Source organism: Protopterus annectens, chromosome 3.part1 (assembly GCF_019279795.1).
Source record: "Protopterus annectens isolate FY-2018-M chromosome 3.part1, PAN1.0, whole genome shotgun sequence".
Lineage (NCBI taxonomy): Eukaryota > Metazoa > Chordata > Ceratodontiformes > Protopteridae > Protopterus > Protopterus annectens.
This window is the reverse complement of record NC_056732.1, coordinates 300,768,973-300,780,521: the sequence shown is the minus strand read 5'-3', so window position 1 is coordinate 300,780,521 and position 11,549 is coordinate 300,768,973. Positions and strand designations below refer to the sequence as shown.

At 34.8% G+C, this 11,549-nt stretch overlaps 1 protein-coding gene across 1 annotated transcript in view; it reads right to left on the bottom strand.

Moving 5' to 3' along the window:
• Positions 1 to 4,977: 4,977 nt before the first annotated feature.
• Positions 4,978 to 11,549, bottom strand: part of SLC2A13 (solute carrier family 2 member 13) — a 2,419,048-nt gene continuing 2,412,476 nt past the window's right edge. Inside the window, exons 10-11 of the mRNA XM_044066204.1 lie at positions 7,401 to 7,520; positions 4,978 to 6,390 (exon numbers count right to left, since the gene is read on the bottom strand). Coding sequence (XP_043922139.1) covers positions 6,380 to 6,390; positions 7,401 to 7,520 — 131 coding nt within the window. The 3' untranslated portion in view covers positions 4,978 to 6,379. The remainder of the gene's footprint in view (positions 6,391 to 7,400; positions 7,521 to 11,549) is intronic.

Sequence of the window (11,549 nt, the reverse complement as noted above, 5' to 3'; positions counted from 1 at the left end):
ACTATAAATCAACAAATAAAAAAATACAAAGTGGTATGAGCAGACTGGGTTCCCAAACAAATAGTATATGCAGAAAAATATAGGAAACACCAGACCACAGCAGATAGTATCAAATAAAATTCCAAAGTTTAATCCACAGTACAAAAATGGTGAGCGCTTTTGTAGCCAGAGCTACTTCATCAGACATGGTAATCCAAAAACAAAATCCAAACAAAAACTTAGAAAAAGACGTTGAGACAAACACCAAGTCTCCAACACGTAGAACACAAACTTATTGTGAATACAAGAGGCACAAATAAAAAACGGTTAAGCACTTTTCGTCTCTAAATTCCGGACTTCTTCAGATTATCAGAAAAAACAAACTCTCAACTTAAATATATACCACATGTTTTTTTTCAAAATTCATTAACTAATAATATTTGGTTAGTCATTAAATGATATCAGCAACAAGACATAAAGTAAATTAAATAGTGTGTAAATAAAAATAAATATAAATGTAAAGATGCATTTGTGAATTAAGTAAATGTGGTAAATGCATATAATGTATAAGAAAATACACTATCTGGTTATCATCTAACATAGAATGATTTCTCCTACTACATGTTTAAAAACACTAACCGATGGAGAATAGTTTATATATAAATTATGTGTCCTTATAATAGCTAACATTGGTTCTCCTAGAAATGTGCTTAACATTACATTCTACACAAGTAATTGTTAAAAAATAGTTGTTTAAAAACAAATAAAATGTTCAATAAAGTATATAATAATATGGTGTAGTATACTATAACACAAATCAACCATGCAACAAAGGGAGCAATAAAACAAAAAACAAAAACTTCACTAAGGGCTCTTTTAACGCATTAATTTCTTCAATTTTAAAATGCAAGCAATAGAGGTGACTTCATTTAACCCATGGGGGTTATAGGAGTTCAGTCTTAGTTACCAAATCGACTCCTGTCTTTCCAAAATTAAATGGTAAGGACCCTCTTTTGTGCTCTCTACAACCTGGCAAATCACTCTAAAGAGGAAGTGGTGAGCTGGATGTTCAGAACAATGCCTAGCTAAAGCATTAGAGGGTAACGTTTTCCTAATGTGATAAATATGCTAGTAGATTCTCTCTCTGAGTTTTCTGTCCGTCTTCCCAACATAATATGCTGGGCAGGCTACAGAGCTAGCCAGGTAGACCACAGATTTTGAATTGCAATTGAATCTACCCTTTGTCTTTACCTTAAAGGAACCTACTTCAAATTCTGTCCTAATTGCAACTCTCACATTTAAACGTACCTCCAGTTCTGTTACAGATCTGAGCTTCCATTTCTAGAATTTGTTTTCGGTCATCAGAACATAGTATATTCCAGTTCCTATGGTAGATATTCTGCAGCAATCTAATATTACTAGCATAGGTAATGGGAATTCTAAGCAGGTTATCCTTCCTGCGCTTTTCCTCATAAACTTGACCTTGATTGGAAAAGTACGGTTTCCTCTCCTTTCTCCTTTGAGAACCCATATTCGAGTAATGGGTAATGGAAATATCCTCTCTCCTCCCATACAGTGATGACAAGTTTGAGAAAGAATTACATCAGCTAGAAGATAGATTTATAGAGAGAGGGTATGGGAGGAGAGAGGTTCCAAGTTAAAACATTGATAGGGACTACCCCTCAATATGCCTATAAGAACAAGGAATCCCTTAAGAAACTCTTATGTGGCCCCAGGTATAAGCATGCCATAGATGTTCAACCTACCACTCCCGTATATGGGACGAAACCCTGCAACTCCTGTAACTATTGTCAATATATTGACAAGATGACAAGAGAGGGCATTTTAAACATCCAGACACTGGAAAAACTACCTATTTCAGACTTACAGCTGATTGTAATACCACTAACATTGTGTACCTAGCTTTCTGTACTACATGTTGTTCATGCTATGTCGGCATGACCACAAGAAGGTTTCGTGATAGGATTAGGGAACACATATATGACATAAACAGAGGGGCAGGAACTAATGCCCTGGCTAGGCATGTTCTAGTATCAAGGACAACACTTAACTTTCAATTCATGGTAATTGAAAAATTTCAGCTAGGATGTAGAGGTGGTGCAATTAGGACTTTGGTAGAGACTAAAGAGCTTGAATGGATTATTAGGATGTATGCCAACATGGGCAAAGGCCTAAATGATAAAGTTTGTTATTAAACCAGTTTTGGTTAATAAGCCACTACGCAGATAAAGTCTCTATATATGCACTTTTATGTATTTTTATTTATTTTAAAGATTTACTAGTTGATATTATGTCTCTGTCTAGTGCTTTTCCTTTAAATCAGTGGCTATCAGGCTAATTGTTTATTGGGAACTGACACTGATAGGCTGTTGTTGTTTTTAAAAATCCCTGTGGAGTTTATTGAGTTGTCTGATGAAGTAGCTCTGGCTACGAAAGCGCTCACCATTTTTATACTGTGGATTAAACTTTGGAATTTTATTTGATACTGTCTGCTGTGGTCTGGTGTTTCCTATATTTTTCTGCATATATTATAGGACTATACGTCTTTTGAGGAATAGATATGATCACACTGTATTTACTGGCACAGTATTTTGTACTGCAACATAACTCTAGACACACAGATCATTGCAAAGCATTCACTTGTATCTTATTTATGCACGTGTATATCTATATGTATGTATGTTATATATAAATGTGTGTGTGTGTGTTTGTGTGTGTGTGCATATGCAGTATTATGTATATGTGTATAAAGTGAATATTTATGTGTGTATATACATATATCGATATCTATCTGTATAGATAGATAGATAGATACACACACAGTTTGAAATTACCAAAATTGCAAGCAGTGTCACAGTAAAAGTGATATTCAATTGTTATTAAGATGATCTCCTGTATAGTATAATCTTCAGTGGCCATCATGAGAAAAGAAAACAGTGTTATGTTTAGATGTGACACCTAACAATGGATAACAAAGTGTCACTCACATTCACTACATTAGTATAGACTACTTTGTAAACATAGATGGGACCATGCTGCAATCCAGCATATTTTTTACTTGCAAATGTCTTCAGGCTGTGTCACTGTAGCCCTAGAACAAGAATGTTGGTCTGCAAAAGTTTAACAATAACAGCTCCAAAAAGTAATTAAGCTGTCCTCATCTGGGCGGTTATGTACATGCTTTTTATTTGCATTTCCTAGTAAAGCATAATCTCTTATTTTTCTCTAGTCATTGTGTGTGTATGTAAGATGAGACCAATCCCAGTTAACCATTGTGACTAGGACTGTATCTGGTTAAGCCATTTGAAATCCTTTTAAAAGACATTAAAGACACTCCTGGAAGGCCACCACTAAAGAAGTGGTAACATATTTCCCAAAAAGTTGAAACATTGACTGTGCTGTCTACACTAATGCGAAAAAAAAAAAAAAACTTTTTGCTCAACAAATTGTACCTGGTTCAATCCAGAGTTTTCACTGTATGATAACTTAAACCTTTAAATGAGGCCCATAGGATATTTTCAAATGACCCATTAAGAACAACAAGTGTTTCAGCTGCACAACTTCTAAAAGCACATTACTTTTTTTTTACTTTTTAAGTCTTTACAGATACATTCAGGACAACAAAGCCAAACCCCAGTAGCTGTAGACATGTATGTTTTGGCCTTTTTATTGACCTCATCAGCAAAGCATAAGTGGACTGTTTGCCTATAGCTCAGATACACAAAGTTTTTAAACCCAACTGACATCCATAAATGTTAGAGTGCTTGCAAAATATTCCCAACTAGCATTTAAACCAAAGGGTAAAAAGGTCACATATTCAAACTATTCAGTAAACACTGCAAGAAAAAAACATCCAAGCTAGAGTTTACACTGTGTGATACCTAAAAGTTCCATGGGATATATGCAAACACATGAAGTACTTCAGCAATACTGTTTTTAAATATCCCTGATTTTTTTACTTTTCAAGTCTTTATGGATACACTCAAGTCAATAAAGCCAAATCCCAGTAGCTGTGGACATGCATGTTTTGAACTTTGTATTGACTTCATCAACATAGACTGTGGTGGTGGTGCTGCGGTAGCGTTGTCGCCTCATAGCAAGACGTTGTCCCGTTCGATTCTCAGCTAGAGCGTCTTCTGTGTGGAGGCATACGTGAATGGGACATGCCTTCGTTGAAGGTTGTGCGTCAGGGCTGGTAACCCGGTACGTAAAAATCCATTACCAATCATTAGTGGACCGGAGTTCCGCTGTGGCGACCCCTAACCGGGAAAAGCCGAAAGACACAAACAAACAAACAATTGACTTCATCAACATAGCATAAGTAGATTGTTTGGCTATACTTTAGAAACAGAGGGTTATTAAATGCAGCTGATGCCATAAATGGGGGTTGGCTTTATTGCCATGAATGTATATATATATAAAAACTTGAAAAGTAAAAAAAAAAATTTTAGCATTTAGAAGCTGTGTAGCTGAAACATTTGATGTCCTTAATGGGTGATTTGCATATATCCCATGGGCTTTCATTACAATAAGTTTAAGGTATCACATAGTGAAAACTAGCTTGGCTGTTTTTTTGTTTTTTTTTTTTTTTTTTGCAGTTTTTACTGAATGGTTGGTGTGTAACCCATACCTCTCAATCTCTTAGTGCAAACAATTTGGACAAAGCCTGACAGAATGGGGGGACAAAGGTCCAAAAATAGGGACAGATTTTAAATACTGCTCTTATAAACTTAGAAAGTTGCTAAAATAACAGGATTTGTCTTACTATGCATTTTTCTGACTGGTATGATATCATTATTTAGTGACTTCAGTTCTGAGATCATCCCAGTAATTTGCCAGAAAATCTTAAATTTTATGAGGAGCAGACAAAAAAAAAAATGAATTATTTAGTGACTTCAGTTCTGAGATCATCCCAGTAATTTGCCAGAAAATCGTAAATTTTATGAGGAGCAGACAAAAAAATGAAGCACAAATCTGTATTTTTTTACCCTCTGGTTTAGTATATTAAATTGCAACCCTACTAATGTTGTTCTACTTGGAATTAAAGCACCAGACGGTTTCTTTTGTTTGCAGTTCCAAAATAAAATGACTTACTGGGAGCTCTACTGCTGGTTATTTGTTGTCAAGAATAAAATACATTTGTTTTTATTTCTTCTCTAGCACCAACATCTGTTAGCAGTACAACAAAGAAACTAATTACTTTTAATAATACAGAAATAACAATAATAATCATACTGAATGAAGACCAGACTAGTAGCAGTATGCTTATTAAATGGCTTCACATCTGACAGCATTGACTGTGATTCACTTGATAGCAAATTCTTAAAAGTATTCCTTACAGCAGTCATTGATGTTTTGGTAATATCTATGTATTTGTAGTGTGTCAAATTAATTACTGGAGTACCCTTTTCTACTATATTTGATGTATTCTGCATGTTTTAACACATGCTTACTTTTTTCACATCTTGTTGTTGAGCACCATTAATTGTTGTTATGCACCCATTTTTTTCTGGCTAATAGCTTCTGAAAGCCTGATAATAAATGGAACACTCAAAATATCAGGGCACAGATTTAGTCGGGTCTATATTAAATTGTCGAAATGGCATTACAACGAATGCTGTTTCAATGGCACATAAAGAACGAAATGCAACAGCAGCAAAACCCCAGGTCACCAAATTTTTCCTAGGGAAAAAATTGGTAGACCAACAACACAAAACACACAAGTTACATAATTTAAAAGTGGAGGGCTTCGTCACCCACACCCCCCGAACTAAATATACCAACTCCAAGATCACACTATAGTGGGGTAAAGGGCAATGTCACAGCTCAGGCCAAGCAATTTTTTTTTCCCTAGGAAAAAAAATCGCTGACCTGAGCTTTCAGTGTTATTGCATTTCGCTTATGTGTCGTCAAAATGGAATTCACTGTAATGCCGTTTTGACAATTTAATATAGACCCATTTAGCCATAAGCCTAACTTCTGCTTCTACATACATTAAATAATATATGGTATATAATCAGACACTTTAATATATAAAATGCATCACAAGATGTATTATTCTGAACTATGATCTGGAAAAAGGCATATCTCCTTCATTTAGTCCACATTTTAAAATGCTTTTTCTCTGCCTTTTTTTTCTAAATTATTTTTATTTTATAAAATACAAACAGCTGATTTCTTGTTGAGTTTAATCTGGATGACATCTGAACAATTGAAAATGTTTTAACTACATGTAAACTCCTATAAATATTACCCGCACTCAAGACATTTTATACCATAACATATAAAATGCCAGAATTGTCTGATTCTGATCTGGTACTGCGTATGGTGCTGTGGTATTCCTGTGACTTTTCCTCGGGTAGTTGAAACATGAGGCTGATCAAACAAAATCTGTCAGCAAAAGAGCAAAAAAAAGTTCAGAATTATTCAAGGTAAAAAAAAATCACTGAAAGTGCAACTAAACTGGAACTTTATAACTTGGGCTTGCCCGAATACATGGTTTTGTAAACAGCTACTTCCTATGTTGAGTAAAATGCTCTCACTTGGAATCTGCCCTGATAGAAATGTACTTCTTTTGTTAAGTAACTAATAACTGGATAAAACTACCTGGTACACATATCATTAACTTAATTCAAAATACTTGTAACTTGACCTAATGCAATTAAATACTGTTTACCTGATAATAAAAAAAGGAAGACGGGCCATCTGTGTTTGGAGGAGAACTAGAAAATGACTTTGATTTTCAGTAAAAAAAAAACTGCTCTGCAGTTACATTTGTTTTGATACACAACAAAACTTGTTTAATACCCTAATCACTGATTCAAGCAATTCAGCGATGAACTGGTTGATGGCATTTTCTATTTCTCCCAGTTATATTATTTTAATAACTTTTACAGAGTTTGCTAACTCCCTACAATACAAGAGATGCAGAAACTAAAGCAAAGCAGTTTCTGAAGCCAGCAAAGTAGGAAGAATACTTAATCTGGCAGAAATGAATATGCTGCATAGGTGAAAAAATGAATCAAATGCAATACATCATACTCATACATAAAGATTTAGTAACCATGTTCCCTAAGCTCTTGAGCTGTAGTAGTTGTGCTTTTAACATTATGTCAGGAAACAAGTGTGTCAGCATATTTTTTTCTTCCATACACAGCAGCATTCAGTGTGAATGCATAAAACCACATCCACAGATTAAAATGAAGAACCAGACCAGAAGCAGGGCAGTGAAGTCACCAGCAGCTGCTCATCCCCAGAAGGCCTTCAGATGTCTAAATGACTAGAAGCTGAATGCTATTCCACATCAGAAGCATCATTGTCAGACAGATGGTAATTGCTTCCCTTCACCCGAATATATTCAATATATCTCCCTTCGTCAGAATCTGAAGCACCACACGTACATAGCCTATTTTCAAATAAAGATTCAATCTCCTCCAGTTTTCTCCCTTTAGTCTCTGGAAGGCAGCCGTATATAAAAAGAAACCCAAGTGCAGCAAGTCCTGCATAAAAGAAGAATGCTCCTGCAACAAAGAAAACACACATTTGTCAGAAATCAATGTTTATTTACAGCATGGCAGTGCTTATAAATGTATATAATGCTGTTGAGAGACCTAAAAATACACAGTTCAGCTTGTTTCACATTGTAACTGCAATTTCCATTATCTGTTGAATGTAATTTCAACATAAGTAGACTCTGATCTAACTATGATATCAGTTTGATTTGTAACTTATGTTGCAGAATAAACAAAGATTTAAGCTAAAATTTATAAACAACAAACCATTTTTTAAATTAAGATGATGCAATGTTATTTAACATTACAAATAATATACTCAAATATGTATAGAATACACTCATGGCTGAATGATACAAAAGATAAAAACAAAGGACTACAAAGCCACAGGTAGTAGGTTTCGCTGCTGTTAATACTATAAACAATACAAAGGAAATCTGTGCTACTGACCTATGTTGGCAAGCCAGTGTCATAACATTATGAGGTGTTACTTTCTGCCATACTATGCAGTGTTGTCTCAAACATGAGACACATTAACTTTGCAAACTCTAATGCCCACGACTAAAGCTCTTCTTTCATTTCAGTAATGTGGAACAGACAGTATACACCACTTCTTTTATTACTGTTTCATTAACTGATTCAATTTTGTTGGCTAGGTAGATTCCATTGAGTGAAGGCACCACAGTCAGAGTTAGAATGACAGTGGTAGTGACCAGGGGAATCTTGGCCAAAATTATGGGGAAACTCACCCATTTGGAGGGAGATGGCATTTTCTCATGTACAACTAGTTTAGTATTAGTAAAGAACATGAAGATTTTTCTGTTCTATTGTCTTCTCTTTCTCCTACTTTGTAGTTGTATTAAGATTATATTAGCATCTCATTGAGCAAATATTATGGACTCAGTAGTGGACTTGCAGGAGTTGACAATGTGCCATGAATTCAGGACTTTGAGTTACAAAGAACTTTGTGTGTCCAGCCCTTATATTTCTAAGTATATTTTTATCACATGTATTGGTACAGTAATACCTAAATGCTTTTTAGCCATACTACCAAATGTAACATCACTTGGTACAAGTTGCAGAGCTTAAGAATCCTTTTGCTGTACTATTTTTCTTCTTAGTCCTACCTTTCAGGAAATTTGTCACTGGATTTTTTTCTGCTGTACTGCTTGTCTGATACCATATCCTACTTCCAAAACTCATAATAGGTCTTATTAGACTGATATATATAGAGATACTATGATGCATGGATTTATACGCAATATCAGTTTCAATGAACTGGCCAACTTCTTCATAGTTCTAATACAAATAGCATTCTAAGGTGCTTGAAAGCGAGTCAGTTATCCATCAGTATACTAAATCTTTGTAGGCACTTTGTAGATTATCTGAACTGCCCCTTATATAGCTATTCCCCACCTTGGCCCTTCTGCATCATAAAAGTACTTTTACTTATATTAACACTCATACCATTAATGGACATCTGTCAACTCCCTGATTTTGCTGATATTAACCAGCATATGTAAATGCTCACCACTGGATAATACTAATGATGCTGCTTTTATGTCATGTACATATCTGACACACTGGCACCAATCAGGCACTGGAGGAACATTAACTTATACTGAAAATAATAATGGCTCCAGGGCAGAACTTTGAGAACTGTCCTTAACTATTGGTTTCCAGTCACCTTCATGATTATTAAATATTATCTAGAATTCTCTTTTTAACAAATATAAAGAAATCAATTTTGTTATACAGTCAGATACTGTCCTTCAGATGAAACATTAAACAGAGGTCCTACCTGCCTGAGTTGGTCATAGGTCAGATGGATATAAAAGATCCCACAGAATGTATTGAAAATTTGGCAACATTTCCACTAGTCAGTGTGAATACCACCTTAGGTCGCCCCTAAAAAGTGGCAACTGGCCTAGTGGGACTAAATTCATTAACAAAAACAAAAATAAAATAAAAATAAATGACTTCAGTTATTTTAGTTTCTTTTGACAGCACAGTATACTCAACATTGTTGAAGGACAGACTGAAATCAAGAAAAAGAATGTCTACCAGCATTATTTTGTATTTCACTTTCCAGGCATTATTCTAAAAGTGTAAACAGTTAACGAGATGTTTTCACTATATGCATGGTATCTCAGTTTTTATCATATATAACTCTTTAAGCTTTTCTGGATTTAATTTAACAAATATTTCAAGGTTTATCTCACTGTCACTAAACAATATTATTGGTCTGTAGTGCTTAGAGTATTTCTATTTCTTTTTTACATTTATACTTGTACAGTGGATATAAAAAAGTGTACACACCCCTGTTAAAATGCCAGGTTTTTGTGATATAAAAAATGAGACCACAATAATCATTTCAAAACTTTTCCCACCTTTAATGTGACCTATAACCTATACAATTCAATTGAAATCCAAACAGATCTGTTAGGGGAAAAAATATAAAAAAAATAAAAAAACATACAATAAGCTGGTTGCATAAGTGTGCATACCCTTAAACTAATACTTTGTTGAACCACATTCTACATAGATCAGGATAGAGGATTACTACATACTCATACTTCATATATTTTTGCTACATAATTGCCCACATTTTAAATGCAGACTGCATATATTATATGTGTAGAAACCTGTGATGTACTTAAAATGTGTGTCTTTGGTTAGAAAAAAGACAGCATTGCAGGCCTGCTAGGCATACTATTTTAGAGGGCTCAGAGAATGTTGAGGTACTAACTATGGTGAGGTGTGGTATTTTCACACAAGTTCAGCAAAGGTTCTAATAATGACTAATATTACTTCCCTGCAGGCAGCCGAGTCAGTGGTGCAAAAGTTCACCCCCCCCCAAAAAAAAAGCAAAATCTGTTTCTGTGAAGGTTTTTGAGGTGCATACTGAACAAATTGATCTGATGTCATTTTCATTCATTGCTCAACTGATGGGATCTCGGATTTTACCTCAAATCTGGCTCAGCCATTTTCACTAGATTCATGGGCCTAACTCTTGAGCTCCTCCCTAACCTGTAACACCCCACCAACCTAACATACCTAAGATCTAATTTACCACCACACTGCTCAGACACGAATCTCCTACTCTTGAGCCTTTGGGTGAATTTTTCAGTATCTTTCAGTTGTAAGTTTACTCCTGCTAAATTGTATAAATATACTTTTATTTCACTCTCTCCCTTATTTCCATTCGTTTTGAGTTCTATTCGTTAGGCTATTCTTTTCCTATTCTTTTACTGTTGTTACGCAACAAAGTACCATTGTTGGCACTTTTCCCATTTTCAGTGAAATCCTTTCTTTCCTACCCTTTACAGACTATTTCTCTGTACCATTGTTGGCACTTTTCCCATTTTCAGTGAAATCCTTTCTTTCCTACCCTTTACAGACTATTTCTCGGTACCATTGTTGGCACATTTTCTATACTGTAATACAAAAAAAAATGTTTTTGCTATAGCTTAATTGTTTTTCTTTATTTGTTTACCATGGCTGATAAACTGAATGTTTTTTTTTTTAAAAATGCACTTCCTGTGGGCATAAGATCCTCAATTCTGATGCCCACAAGGAATGTGTCTATTGTTTGGGCACTGCATGTTCTACCATCCTTATAGGCTGTACATGTTTATGATTATTAAATGGACATGTCTTTTTCCTGTCAGTAAGGCATTCTCATAACTGCCAATGCTGAATCCTTTAATAGCTATACAAAAAGTTAGCCTGCTTATAGAAGAACAATCGGAATTAACAAAAACAACTGTATCCTACTCTTTTATTGTGGGCTCATCCCATTTCAGTATTTTGGTGTTGCTGTACTTTATTCATTTTCTTTGATAAAATTAGCTTTGTTTAATTCAGAATTTCCATATTACAATGCTCTAATATTCATAAACTAAGTGTGCAAAACAAATGAATAGTAAGAATTTTTTGGAAGGCTAGATGTGAACGGATTTAATTATCCTGCTGCTTTGTCTATTACATAGAAAAACTCATCTCATTTGCTTCATTAACAGGATGCCGGTCTATTAT